The sequence below is a fragment of the Equus asinus genome, chromosome 9, assembly GCF_041296235.1.
Source record: "Equus asinus isolate D_3611 breed Donkey chromosome 9, EquAss-T2T_v2, whole genome shotgun sequence".
In the NCBI taxonomy this organism is placed as follows: domain Eukaryota; kingdom Metazoa; phylum Chordata; class Mammalia; order Perissodactyla; family Equidae; genus Equus; species Equus asinus.
In genome coordinates, this window is record NC_091798.1 from 43730851 (window position 1) to 43744794 (window position 13944).

At 52.3% G+C, this 13944-nt stretch overlaps 1 protein-coding gene and 1 long non-coding RNA gene across 7 annotated transcripts in view; one reads left to right on the top strand and one right to left on the bottom strand.

Moving 5' to 3' along the window:
- MACROH2A1 (macroH2A.1 histone) overlaps positions 1-12069 on the top strand; it is a 73391-nt gene extending 61322 nt beyond the window's left edge. For all 6 annotated transcript variants that reach the window (XM_044780516.2, XM_044780514.2, XM_044780513.2 and 3 more), the window contains exons 8-9: positions 1747-1921; positions 11302-12069. In XM_044780516.2, coding sequence (XP_044636451.1) covers positions 1747-1921; positions 11302-11467 — 341 coding nt within the window. In that variant the 3' untranslated portion in view covers positions 11468-12069. The remainder of the gene's footprint in view (positions 1-1746; positions 1922-11301) is intronic.
- LOC139046176 (uncharacterized) lies at positions 1905-5729 on the bottom strand. The gene is made up of 3 exons (XR_011505816.1): positions 5593-5729; positions 2391-2483; positions 1905-2040 (listed from the first exon to the last, which is right to left on the bottom strand). It is a non-coding gene; the product is annotated as an uncharacterized lncRNA (long non-coding RNA).
- Positions 12070-13944: the final 1875 nt, after the last annotated feature.

The following is a 13944-nucleotide window of genomic DNA, read 5'->3' on the forward strand; positions in this document are numbered from 1 at the left end:
ACTACACATGACCTCTCTTCCTGGGCTAGTCATGGGGCCTGGTGGGGATCAGAGGGTGGTATTCCCTTTGTTGATCTGTGCCTTTGACCTCTGCTCTGCCAGTTCTCTTTTGCCTGCAGAGGGCATGGCATGGGTGGGGGGTGCTGGAGCAGTACAATTATCAAGCTCTTCCAGGTAGTTCCACCAAAGTCCCACATTGAACAAAGAAGGGCACACACAGCATTAACTACCCAGCTAGGGGCTCCTGGCCTTTCTTCAGCCCTTTCGCAGCACCAATCTGTGCTAGCCCAGAGATCCTTCCCATTGGTGCTCTAGTTCAAGCCCATTGGTGACCCTCAGCATGAGGTGTGATGAGAGGCTGCCCTGGTGTTGCCATACACCAGACTCAGCTGGTAGAGCCTCAGCCACAGCTGGTGTGAACCCGTTAGATTTAGCGTGGCTAAAGATGTTTGCTTGTTTTAATAACAAAAGCACATTTTGTTCTTGATTTTAAGATCTATTTTAGAAAATGTTTTAAAAAGTCTAAAGAAGATAATAAAACATACCCTTGCTCCACTGTCCAAAGATGATCACTGTTAACATGTTTCTTTCCAGTCTTTTCCCAGGCATAGTTTAGCAGTGACTTCTTAATGCAGCCAGACCAGTGAATTAAACCCTCCAATCTCAGGTTTCTATAGGTCAATGCTTCAGCCTAGAGTTCTTGAGCCAGTCAGTGAGCAGAGCCAAGACTCAGACCCGTGACTCTTCATGCAGAGTTGTTTCTACTGCACCCTGAGATGTGGTCCACCAGACACTCCTTTCCATCATGTACTAGTGATGCGACCTTAACCACCCATACCCCTCGGATAGTGAAGATGGGGGTCCCCCACAAAATGGGCTTAGGAAATGCTTGAGCAAACAAACAGGTTTGGGTGTCTTTCTGTCTTAGGTGAATGGGTGGAGGTTTTAGTGTGCTCCTGAGTAGAACTATAGCCAGCACACTCCTCAAAGCCACTGCACCCAGAACCCCCTGCTTTGTGTTGCCTCTTTGGGGACAGGAATCCTGGAACATGCTCTGGCCTGTTACATTTCCTGGTGGGTGGCAGACCCAAGGCCACTGTCTTTATATCTGACAAGGGATAAAGGTTGAGAGTGACCTGGAGAAGTGGGTCTGTTGTAGAGATGTGCAGCTAAGTTCCATCCTTAAAAACAGTCGAATTCTTTCAGAACGAAACAGGATCAGTCAGTCAGGGAGAAGAGGAGGGCAACAGAGATGCTAGTCCAGTTGTTTTCCTAATAGGTTTATTGTGGACTGTGTCTGGGAGATTTACAGCTACGTCATAATTATCTGCACGTGAATCCACTTGAGGACAGGGCGTTGGAGACCCCAAAAGGCAATTAATTTGAGACTACAAACATTCTAACACATTCGATCAAGTTCGATGATTAAGGCTCTGCTTTCTGGGCAGGTAGAGAGAGGGCTCACTACAATCGGGGCTAAAATTCCTGGTGGTGATGCATCCTAAGGCCAACTTTCCAAGGGTGGGTCTTGGCTTGGCGTCTCCTGGAGAATACTGATGAGCAGTTTCCAGCTCAAGCTTACTCTGGAATCACAACGCGGTGGGCAGCTGTGGCCCTTCCTGGACACAGGCCACTGGTGGGCCCAGGAAGATGCGCTCTGGCTGGAGAGTGGGTCTGTGGTTGGCATCTTGTGCCGTGTGCTTTGCAGAGGGACAGAACTCACTGTTCCTGTTTCATCCCCTCCAGCCGCTCTCAGCGCAGGCCATGGCCTGCCCGCCAAGTTTGTGATCCACTGTAACAGTCCGGTCTGGGGTGTTGACAAGTGTGAGGAACTTCTGGAAAAAACAGTGAAGAACTGCTTGGCCCTGGCGGATGATAAGAAGCTGAAGTCCATTGCTTTTCCATCCATTGGCAGCGGCAGGTAAGGGCTCCCGGCTCATTACCGCGTCAGCTGGGAATGTATTTCTCCACATGTTTGGCCCATGATTGTGGAGCTCTGCCTGAGTGCAAGGTCGACTGAGGCTGCTTTCAGGCACTTGCCTTCGTCAGGAGACCAGATGCACAAAATAGGGAAGGATGCAAACATTAGCCATGGTGGGGGACAGTTGAAGAGATGCAGTGAGACAAGAAGCCCGAGGACAATATAAAACTTCAGTTATGACAGCAGACGTCATCGCACAAGGAGACCTCAGGTGTCCAGGGACCATCAGAGACAGTGGCTCAGAGCGTGAGTCTTGAAGGACGCTAAGACTGAGAGGGTGGGGAGGACTGGGAGGTGTGAATGCAGGGATCCTAATGAAGGGGGTGCCCCTCCCAGAACCAGCCTGGAGCTGTTACAGTTCTGTCCCCCAAACCGCAGCATTCTTGGGGTAAAGCCCTCTGCCTCTTACCTTTGTATTCCCGGAGCATCCTCACCTCTCCAAAACCTGCTCGCTCTCCCTCTGTGTCACTGCCCTGCTAATGAGGTGACGGGACCTGGTGGGCTGATTGGAGAATTATGTGACAGTGAAACAGGGCTGGGCCTCCCCCACCAGGCAGCCCTGAAATATCCCCAGGTAGACTCGCCGAGGCCCTGAGGAGCTGCATGACTGCTCCTAAGAGGGACACCATGGGAGAGTGAGGTCCTTGAACAGCTGCTGGGGCAGGCAGGACTCAGCAGCAACCCCCACCACCCCACCTCCCTGGCTGTGCACCCCCAGATGCCAGCACGTAGTCCACTGGGTCCTTGCCTGTCAGAGCAACACTGCACTCTGGCACTGGCTCGGGCCTGGTTGAATCCTGACTTGGCCACTACCCAGCTGAGTGATGGCACATCAGTTAACCCCACTCTGAGCCCAAACCCCTGCTCCATAAAATGGGCCTAATAGCGTCCCCAAGCGACATCTCAGGTTTCTCTGGAAATTAAAGGAGCTCTTAGAAGGGAGAGGGCTTTCCGAACTCTACACCGTGCTGAAGATGTGAGGGCCTGGCAGGGCAGCATTGCCTCTAAGGTCATGTCCCATCACCCATCATGTCACCAGGGTCCTCCCTGCCAAGAGTCTGAGTTGGAGGCCTCTGGAAGGCTTGCAGTCTGGTTTGGGCACTGAGGCAAAGGAAAACGGCCTTCAGAGGCTGCAGCTGTTGGCATCTTGGGCCTGAGAGGGGCCACACCCCAGGGCTCTGGATTGGCAGGTGGCTGCACCTGGGGCTTCCTCTCCAGACCATGAGCTGCCTTGGGTCTCTGCCATCGGTCCCTCCCAGACACAAGGCAGGCAGGGCTGTGCAGTGGCAGCGCGGGTTCCCAGCACACTGACTTGGTGTGATACCACAGGCTGCGCCCTCCTCGGGGAGGAGTAACCTCCGCAGACCACTCCTTGTATGTACAGAAAGCTGCTCTTTTTAAAGCACTTCCCTTCTTAACTGATGAGGATAGAATGTGGATTTTGCTATTTTCATCTTGGGTAGACCTCATAATTCTGTCTCCCTGAACACTGCCATCACTGAGGTCCCACGTCTCAAGTGACAGTGACAGAGCTAGCCCTGGGTGGGCTTCTTGTCACATCGCCCTGGGATGTCTCCTCAAGCAGAGCTTAGACCTTGTACCTAGGAGGCCTTGCCCACAGCCGCCCACTGCCATGCCCCAGGGCTTTCTGTGGGCCACGGAGGTCATGCACGACTGGCAGGACCCACCAGAGGATCTAATGTGGGGAAAGATCCTCCTCTGGAGCCTCTGTCACTGCCCACTTCCATCAACAGCAGAACGAGCATTCCCCAGCGGCCCCTCAGGGCTGTGGGCACCTCCCCTCCCCTCCCCAGCCTGGCCCTGCAGTTCTGGGCAGCCGTGGCTCCCATACCAGGTGCTCCTGTGAGCGAGGCCCCTCGGTCCTCGGTGCTGTTAGGGCAGGCTTTCTCCTTAGCCTTACTAGCAAAAGGAAGCCGGAATACCAAAACGGCCACATCCACATCCCGGTGTGTGCGGGGAGGGACTCTGAGCAGAAGACGAGCAGTCATACGGATGCACCGCCCTCGCGCATGCGCACACGCATGCTGCCCTGTACCCTCAGTCCACTTCGCCGCCGAAGTGCGGAGCCATCCAGAGCTGGCGTGGTCCCACCCACGTTGTTATGGAGTGCCGTCTACACTTCCAGTCACTATTGTGCTTCATTCTGGTCTCTTGCCAAGAGCGTATGTTGAACGTCATTTTAAAACACTGTTTAAATGGATATTAAAAGAAAAGCTAACAGAGATAGAGCATCTAAAAGCCCTTTCAGTTGGCTCTCAGAGCCCCTGGCAAAGATGAGCATCCTTTGTGAGGTGGTTGGCAAGCACCCAGTGGACTGAACTTTCCGCAGAACTGTGGAGATGTGTAGCAGCTGCCAGGGCTGGTCCCAGAGTCTACTCAAGACCTTTTTTTCCCAAGTGCTTTTGGATCAGAGCCCAAGCGGCCAGCTTCCCACTTCCACTACCTTCACATCCCCCCACCTCCCACACAGTGGAAGGTCTGTTCTGTGGCACTGCGCTGCTATGTGACCTTTAGTAAATGACTCAACGTCTCTGTCCCTGGCCTGCCTTATCAGCGAGTGGGGCTGTGGGGACTGTCCTTCCTCACACACGGTTCTGAGACTCAGTTAATTAGTGCTTCAGATGCACTTTGATCTACTCTGATGAAAGATGCTTCCGAAGAGAGCAGCAATAGGAGCCTTTATTGGAGGTAATAATTTCACGCTCTTTCATATGGCTATTGGGGTATTTTTAAATGAAGCATAAAAGTAATTCTCTTAAAAGAGCATCTGTTATTACAAACTTATTTACATTTTTCATGGAGTAAAAAGTTTTAAAAAATAATCAATTGAAAGCTTTTAAGAGGGCAGAATGCCAAAGGCAAGCACATGTGCACAGCCACCCGGTCCCACATCTGTCAGGCAGACCTTGCCCCACAGAGTCGTGTAAACAGCTGCCCTCTCTTTCATGAGTAAGGAATGGGATTACCCCAGAGCCGCCCAGTAAATCACAGTGGGTTTTAGGAGGGGAAATAAAACAGCTTGTTTGTGGCATCCAGTGTCTCCGGCATAAAAGTCACATTGGAATTAAAACAATATAAATGCAAACATATCAGTAAAGAGCTGTGGGATCACTTTCTCTCAGCCAAGGCCCAGCGTCTCAGGCATGTGGAGGATGACCACAGCCCTCCACTCCCTCCCTCCCGCCCATCAGCCCCTCGGCCAGTCTCAGAGTGCACTGGAGGCAAGTGAGACCCCGGGAACCCACCTCTGGCATCTGGATATTGTGCCCTTGGGCGTTCTGGTCACAATATTTATGGACACCCCCACTCCCTCAGCTCTGTTTGACATTAGGGGCGACCCCTCTCTGGAGGAGCAGTACATAGGGAATAGCTAGTTTGGGGCTTTGATTAAACTCTCCTTAGATTTATGAGCTTAAAAGAAAAGCCAGTTTGTTTTTTTCAAGCTACGATTTGTGGGTATTTATTGAGTCCCAGGCACTGTACTAAATCCTTTATCTGCATCATCTCACAACAACCCCATGAGGTGAGCACTGTTGTCAAGTCCCCTCAAAGGTGAAGAAACAGAAGCTTAGTGGGGTGAATCCACTCACCTGAGGGCACCCAGCTTGTACTTGGCAGAGCCAGACTTTGATCAGAGGATCCTGGCTTCGGTGCTCATGACATTAGGCACATGGGACCCCTGCCTCCTGTCCCTGCTGGTCAATGCAGCCACCTCCTCGCATGCTGCTGGAGGACTGCCCACTGTCCGAGCGCTCTCTACGTGGGGGCATTTTAGGCAGCCTTGGAATTCCTGCCCTGCCCCAGCCGTCAGCCTTTCTGCCCCTCGGCATGGGCCTTAGAAGAGGAATAGAAAGGAGAGACACACGCTGAATTGGGGAGAATTATTGTTAACCCAAAACACGTGAGCCCTGGAGCGAGCGAAGGTGAGAGGCCACTTTGAGGTTGTCTGCCTGGCCCCTCTCCAGCTTTGCAGGGGGCACTGGGCCCATCGTTGCCCCTTCTGAATTTTAGCTGCTCTCTCTTGTAGCCCACAGCTCTCAGCCCAGGACCCCGAGGGCCTGATCTTTACCTTTGGATGGCGCGGCCTCTGGCTGGGGCAGTTTCAGACAGGCGGTTACTCAAAGCCAGAGAGAACATGGGGAAATGGAAGGGCCGAGGAGCACAGTGTGAGGGAGACCTAATCTTAGCCGAAGGGTGTCCACATGGGGTGACAGACATTTGCCCTGTGTCACCCAAGCTTCCACGATATCCAGCCCTATCCATCTCCCAAACAGCTGAGACAATTAGGTGGACTGGCCCAGCAAGAAAACCAGAGTCTGTCCAGAATCTCCCTTTACTCCTACCCAGCCTTCAGAGGTGAGCTCCTAGTCTGTCTCCTCCAGAAAATTGCCCTGGACTCCCCAACCCTCAGGACACAGCCTCTCCTGTAGGAATCTCCAGGCTCCCTGAGCGGCCTGCTCAACACAGCTTTTGGCTGGATTCCTGGGTGCCTGCCTTGCCTGGCCCTGGAGGATGAGCTCACTGGGAGCAGGGATGCTTGGTGATGCCCCATACAAGGAGGAGACTCAGCAGGGCTGGGGGAACTAAAACCTCTTCTGTGATATGGCCCTTTGGACCCAGAATCCTTGCCATCCATGTGGGATGGTGGGCCAAGCAACCAATGTGGGCGGCCCCTAGCCACCACTGAGCAGGCTGACCCAAGAGGGCACCAAACAGATAGCCCATGGAGGTCCCCTTGCACCAGGCTAGGGAAACTGAGGCTGTTCCAGACACAACTGGAGTGACTTCAGGGGAAGCTCAGACATCTCCTTAGTCTGCTTAAGGCAAGGTTAAAAAAAAAAAAGATACTTGGCTGCAGAGGAACTTAAGGCACACTCTGTGACCACAGCTCACAGCAGACTAGATCAGGGGCTGAGAGGGAATATGAGGGACACCCATCTTCTGGGGAAAGCAACATCTCTGCCATCACCACCATTGTCCTCATCACCATGTGTACTGTTGAGGCACCTATTTTCCAGTCGAGGAAACTAATGCTTAGAGAGGTTAATAACCCTGCCCAAGGGCAGCGGGGATTCAAACCCAGATTTTGACTCTAGAGCAAAGGCCCTTGTCTTTTCTGGCTCTGTTGCCCCTTGGAGGAGGGGCTATCTGGTCTTGTCTAGAAGGCAGGCACAGTGCAGCTGTGGGACAGAGTTACTGTCACAGAGGCAGCAGGCCTGAGATGGAGGAGGAAGGCACAAAGACTTGGCCAAGCAGGGATGGCTGTTCAGAGGGGCTGTGGTTACACACCCAACAAGGGAACCCAGCCAGCCGAGAAGCCGGACGATGAGTGAGGCGCCGTGGGCCATGGCTCTCCTGCAGCTGGTCGGCGCTGCACCAGGGAAGCCCTCCGTCGCCCTGCCACACCGCAGCGTGCCTACACTTAAGGCTGTCGGCCCTCCAAGGAGACTGGGTTACAGACCCAGACGGCAGCTTTCTGGGGGCCTGATGCTGTGACATTGTCAGCACAGGGTAACTGCAATGACGATGGCAGTCACCCAGCCACAGCTGTCACGGGGCCTTGAGGGAGGGCAGTTTCCACTGTGGGAGCCTTTAGACCCTTGGAGACCACCCACTTTATAGAGAACACTTCTGATTGAGGACTCTGGACATTATCTTGTTCAGCACTCACAGCTTCCCCAGGTAACAGGCACTTTGATTACCTACCCCTCTTCCCTGGTTGGGGAAACAAGGCCCAGAGACGGCCCAGACTCCAGTCCTGTGCCGCTTTGGGGCCTGCACTCCTGCCCATGCTGCTGCTCTGCCCTGGGGAGAGCAGGGGCTACCTGGCCACTGCGTGCACCACAGCTGCCCCTCTCCTGAGGGTGCAGGGCTCTGCATGTAAAGCACTCTTGTGAGAGCATCTACCTATATGTTTCCTTTTGCTACAAACATTTCCAGCGGTGACTACTAGAAAATATTTTGGAGCCCCACCTGAAAACATGAGGAAAGCTGTTACCGTTGCCAGTCCTTCCTGGCAGCCTGCAGAGTGGCCAGTCCCATGGCTAGATTTCTTCTTTAGGCTGTGGCTGCCTAGGACAGAGGGATGGGTTTGTCAACAAGAGGATTTCCTGGAGACAATCAGATTCATATTCACCCAATAGCAACCCTGAAGGATGAGGCCAGCCCAGCCTGTGTTCCACCAACAGTAGTCTATGCAGGTGTGGGCCCTGCAGGTCTAAAACCCTTACCCCACCTGTCTCCCCCACTTGCAAGTTCTTAACCCTTGGGCCCCCTCTGTGAGCTCACATTATGAAGTCCACGCTGGCTGCATATAGAACAGTGCTTCTCAAAAGAGTGGTCCCCAGACCTACTGAATCAGACTCCCTGGGTGGAGCCCAGCAGCCTGCTTTTTGACAGGCCCTCCCTGGTGCTGATACAGGTTAAAACTGGGAACTATTGATGTAGAGGAACAGGAACGAACATCCCCTCGCTGGAAGTTCACACACTCCTTTCAAGGGTCTAAGACAGAGGACTGGAAAGCTGTGGGAGAAGGTCTGGGTCAGAAAGTGCTGGGCCCAGGAAGGAGGAACTGGCATGGTTTTGGTGCTCCAGGGAGGCCCTTGGGGTCAGCAAGGGCAGAGGGGCCAGAGTGTCTGCATCATACCACATCTCACCGGGGCCCAGGCAGACCAGCCGCAGGGAGGCCGAGGGCTGCTAATGAAGCCCTGCCAGGGGCTCCGGCTGGGCAAACACAGGAGGAGGTGAGCTGTGACCATCAGGCCACACCACAGACTTCAGGGAGGTTCCATGGCCCTCACCTCAGCCCAGCTCACCTGTGCAGGTGCGAGGCAGAGACAGGCGGGCAGGAGAGCACCCTGCCTGGAGGATACAGGGGGAGCATGGTCTGGGGCTTCCAATGCAGAAAGCAGCTCTGAACAGCTCTGCTCAGTCCCTGCCCCGCCAGGTCCTGTCCACAGACCAAGCTCTGCCTGGTCCAGAAGCCCTTGGAGTTCCCTTGGCCCCAGTGCAGGCTTCTTCCGGCTGGCTGAGCTGCCTGTCCTGCTGCTGCTTCTGGAAGGTCCCCACTCCTGATGTCTGGCTACTCACTGCCTCCTCCTCAGGCTTTCCTCACTAAGGATGAAGTGAATGGTTGTAATCTGACGAGTCTGTTGGGTGGCCGCTGTATATACAGCAGGAAAAGAAACATTTGCTGTTTTTGAGACACTTAAAATCGGCCAATAGCCCAATGGCCCCGTGACCCTGTGCCTGCACAGCCCTCCCCAAAAACTGGCCCTGGTCCCTCTCTCAGGAGTGGGGCCAGGTAAAGACAGCCCCTACACCCCCACACACCGCATAGAGGGTGTGAGCTGGGATCCCAACGACACTCATTCCCCCAGGAACATGCTCATCGGACAGATGCTCCCCAAAATGGAAGGTCGAGTTTACTTCCTGAAGCACTTTCCAACATGTCTCTTGTTCTGGACAACCTATCTTCTGTGCTCCTTGACTCTTGTGAAGGTAGTCGAGGCAGCCGTGCCACGTGTGGTGAGAACAGCTTCTTTCCAGACTGAGCTTGCAGAGCTGAGAGAGAAGGGGTGTGAGGGGAATGACCCCATCTTTCCTCAGTCCCAGCAAAGCCCTTCTTCCTGCATTGTCCCCACCACCCTCCATGCCAGCCCACCTGTTGGTTGCCCTCTGGTTGCCCAGGGTCTCCTCAGGAGGAAGCTATGCCTGTCTGATAGCACTGTCCTGGCTGGAATACTTCTGAGGCTCTTCATTCAGCCTCTGAATCATGGTCCTCCTTGGCAGTCTTGTGTGTGCCTGGCAGGTGTGCCATACGGCCAAGGAGGAGCCGTCTGTGTGTGAGCGAGTGGTCACACCCCACTATTGCCCACAGGCTCCTCTGCACAGGCTGGGAACATGCCCTGGGGTGACACCCCTTGTCCTTCAAGAATGAACTTCACTTCTGAAGCATCCAGAAGTTACGAGGGGTCCATTATCAGCCGAGTGAAACCCTGTTTGACCAAAAGCAAGTCACAAGAATGGTTTGCTCCTGTGGCGCTGAGATGCTCTGGGCGCTGATGACACTAGAACCAGTGTTGCTCTTGAAGGGAACCAGCTTGGTCATTCAACTCACAGGCACTTAGGAAGTGCGGCTAGGAGTGTTCTAAGAAATCCCACGCCTTACACATTTGAAAGCCGGCAGGTACCACATCTGAAAGAGAAGCCCAGCTGACACTGGGAGGTTGGCCCAGCACTTCAGATACCGATGGGTCCACAGGCTCGGGGCAGATTGAAGACTGTAATCTGCCAATGAACAAGAAATGCCCTTGAAAACTGGCCCCAAACTCTCACCCTCAGTACCCTTCACTGGAAACGGGTCAGTAAGGGATTTGACTCCAGGGCCACTGGCTCCAAAGGCCACACTATTTCCAACAGACTAGGCAAGCTGCCCCATTACTGCCACTGTCCTCATGGGCCACCTGGGTCCTGCACCTGCAGAGCTGACCAGGAACAGCCTCGGGCACACATGGAGTAAGGCCCACCAGTCTTTCTAGTCCTGATTTCAGACTCTTGTGTAAGTTCTGAGCCCCTACCTCCAAAATTGCCACATGACATTTACTATAGATGTTGTGTGTGAATTCACATCATTTGGGCTTGGGGACTTGGATGCTATCCCTTGAGATGAAAAGCCTGCTTGTTCTGGAGTTGTTCCCCTGCCCCATGGCTCCCTGACATCCTGGCCTTTGGTGTGGTACACGTTGGTGTGTGCTGGGGGGTGGATTCCTGGCCAGCGGCCCCAAACCCACAAAATCTAAAGGCCTTGTGAAGGGCATAACCTTCCTGCTTATGTGCACGGAAGCCAGTGCCTTCCTGGAGAAGCTCCAGCCGACCCCTGGGGCTGAGACCCAAGGCCCATGCTAGTCACAGTGATGTTGGGAAAAGAAACGGAGGAGGTCACACTGCCCTTGGGAGACTAATGCACACCACGCGCCTTGAAACTCAGATCTTGTCTGCTTGCTGGTTGTGCCTTTCAGAAAACTTCCTGGCCTGCCTCCTTCCTCTGAGAGCACATGGAACATTCTCCTTCGGGTCACAGTTCTCCACCCACTTGTCCTTCCCCTGTGTGGTGGGCACTGGGCTTTCTCACGCCTGTGTATGAGCAGCCACAGGGCCTAATACCGCTAGGGGACACTGACCTGTCAGGCAGCAAGCTGCAGCACAGATGGCCTGGAGGGCGGGGGCGGGTGGGAGGTATGGGTGCCACGGCTGCTGTGGCCTCTCTAGTCGCTGAACACTTGTTCTCTCTCCCGCAGGAACGGTTTTCCGAAGCAGACGGCAGCTCAGCTGATCCTGAAGGCCATCTCCAGTTACTTTGTGTCAACTATGTCCTCTTCCATCAAAACGGTATATTTCGTGCTTTTTGACAGCGAGAGTATAGGCATCTACGTGCAGGAAATGGCCAAGCTGGACGCCAACTAGGCGGAGGATCTACAGAACGAGCCCACACCATGTCCCCGCCTCCCGCTGAAAGAAAGAAAAGAAAAAAAAAATCCCCTTCACTCCTGTCGGGAGGCGGGAACCCTTTCTTTTTCAATTTTGCTCATCTAGGGAAAATAAGGTTTTGGTTTCCAGTTTAATTGTTTTTGACCTTCTAATATGTTTTTTACGTTAGCACTGATAGTTGGCATTACTGTTGTTAAGCACTGTGTTCCAGACCATGTCTGACTTTAGTGTAACCTAGGAGATTTTATAGTTTTATTTTAATGAACTCCTGCTTGACGCAGAGCAGTGGGGAGAGCAGTGTCCTCTGCGTGTGGCAGGATCCGGGAAGCCCATTTTGTAAGCGTGTGTCGTGGTGCTTTATTGTACACCCAGTGTCGTTCTTTTTACTATAATGTTCCTTTTTTTTTTCTCAAGAAGAAAAATCATGAATTTGCAGCAGACTTAATTTTTGTTTACTTTTTGTGTTAATGTTGGATTTGGAAATGAAAGATTTAAAAGGCAGAACAGAATCTGTTGTCCTTAATTATATTTGCAATTTGGAATTTGTGTGAATTGATTTAGTAAAATGTTAAACTGTTGCTGTGACTGGTGTGTTTCAAGTTACTGTGCCCTGAGCCCTAAGTTGGCTGCTCTTGTCACAAGATGAGGGGCCTTGGGTGGAGGAGCCCCCCCCCCCCCCGGGAAGCACCACAGTGGCCACTGCAGCCTTGGGGGAGGGGTATCCTCAGCCCCCAGTGGCTGGTAGAGGGAGGTCATGTGATGTCTCTCCTTTCCTCCTTGTGGCAAGGATGTTATACCAGCTCGTGGAAGAGGAAGCAGATACCCTGGACGCCATGTGGGTGGTGAGTGGCAGGCTGGTACTCAAGCCCAGGTCTTCAGCCTCTGAGTCCAGCTCTCTCTTGCCATCTGCCCCCTCCTGATGGTCTCTCTGGCTCATGGCTCTGGGCCACTCGCCAGAGGGAGCTGCAGAAACCTCGAGCCCTCTGCCAGGGCTGTGTTGGGCCTGTCATTCCTACAGGATGGGGTCACTGGTGCCAGGAGCTTTCTAAGGGCAAGGTGCCACCACCAAGGTTCCCAAGATGTGCTTCCAACTTTTACATGCCTTCTCACAGCTGTGGGTGTTTAGGGATGTAGATTATTTAGAAAGATCCCAGCTGAACCAGAGTACCTAAACTTTGTTACCTAAACTCTGCTAGCAAAACACAGACGCTATTTGCTTCAAAATGTACTTTCACCTTTAATGTAAATTTGCCTAAAATGTAGAAAAGATTACTCTATCTCTTTAAAAAGAAACGTGCCTGCTTCTAAAGCTGACTTTAACCAGGAGGAAATATGCAGCGCACTGCATATCGTGAATGAATGTAAAGGATCATTTTTCCTTTCCACACTGTGCCTGAGGAAATCAAGTCCTACGCCTTCACACAACCAGTCTTTTCAGTGAAAAGCCGACTACTTCTAACTTAAACTTGAAAGATGATTTTTCCAAGTTTCTCCTAACTGTAAGGTGTTAAGACTTTTACATTTTTTCTAAGATCTTTACTGGGTCTCGATTACATAGTCCTACTTTTTGATTAGGGTTTGGCAAAAAGAGCGAAAGTTTATCATTGTCTTTTTAAAAAGATGCATCTCAAAATGATATCACTTTATAAATAATATCTGCAAACCGCTTGCTTGGACAAACCATGCTGTGCAGCCGTTCCCCCGAGAGCATGGCTTCTACAGGTGGAATCTGCAGCACGTAGGGTGCCCTTGTTAGCTGGTGATGCTGGTTATTTGCTGTGTGCCAGCCACTGTGTTGAGTCCCTTCTGGGCATCACTTCATTTCATCCTTGCGATAACCCTATAGAGGGTCCTAGTATTAGAGCCGTTTAACAGCTGAGAACACTGAGGCTGGGAGAAGTTAAGTAACTTTCTTGTGATCACACTGCTAATAAGTGACAGCCAGATTCAAACACAGAGATGCTGACCACTGGGATCCAGGGCCCCTGATGGCACACTCTCATCAGCAACAAAAGAGTCCATGTGGGCTTGGTGGTTCTAAGTTGGAGACTGAAACACAGGGAAAGGAGGGTTAAATGGCTTCTGCGTGAATTGCATTTCCTTAACTTTGGAGAAGGAACACCGTAGAACAAATCCTGTATTTAGCAGAGATCATCCACTAGATGTCGCTAAAAGGATTGGGAAGTAAAGAGAGGAAAGCCAGCCAGTTTCTGCTCTTCCTTGTGCTTGCGTGAAAGAATAAATCGCGTTTGTCAGGATTTGCGTGAATTATTTACCATAATCACCTAAATGTTCCTAAACTTTTAATAATCCAAAGTGCATGATGCCCCTGAGATGTGAGCTCATTGAAGAAATTCTTTTCAATGAAACCGAGGGAAAGAGAGCCAAGCAGCCGCCTAGGATTCCCATCGGGTCTAAACCACCCAGTTAGTTCTTAAAACTGGGATCAGAAA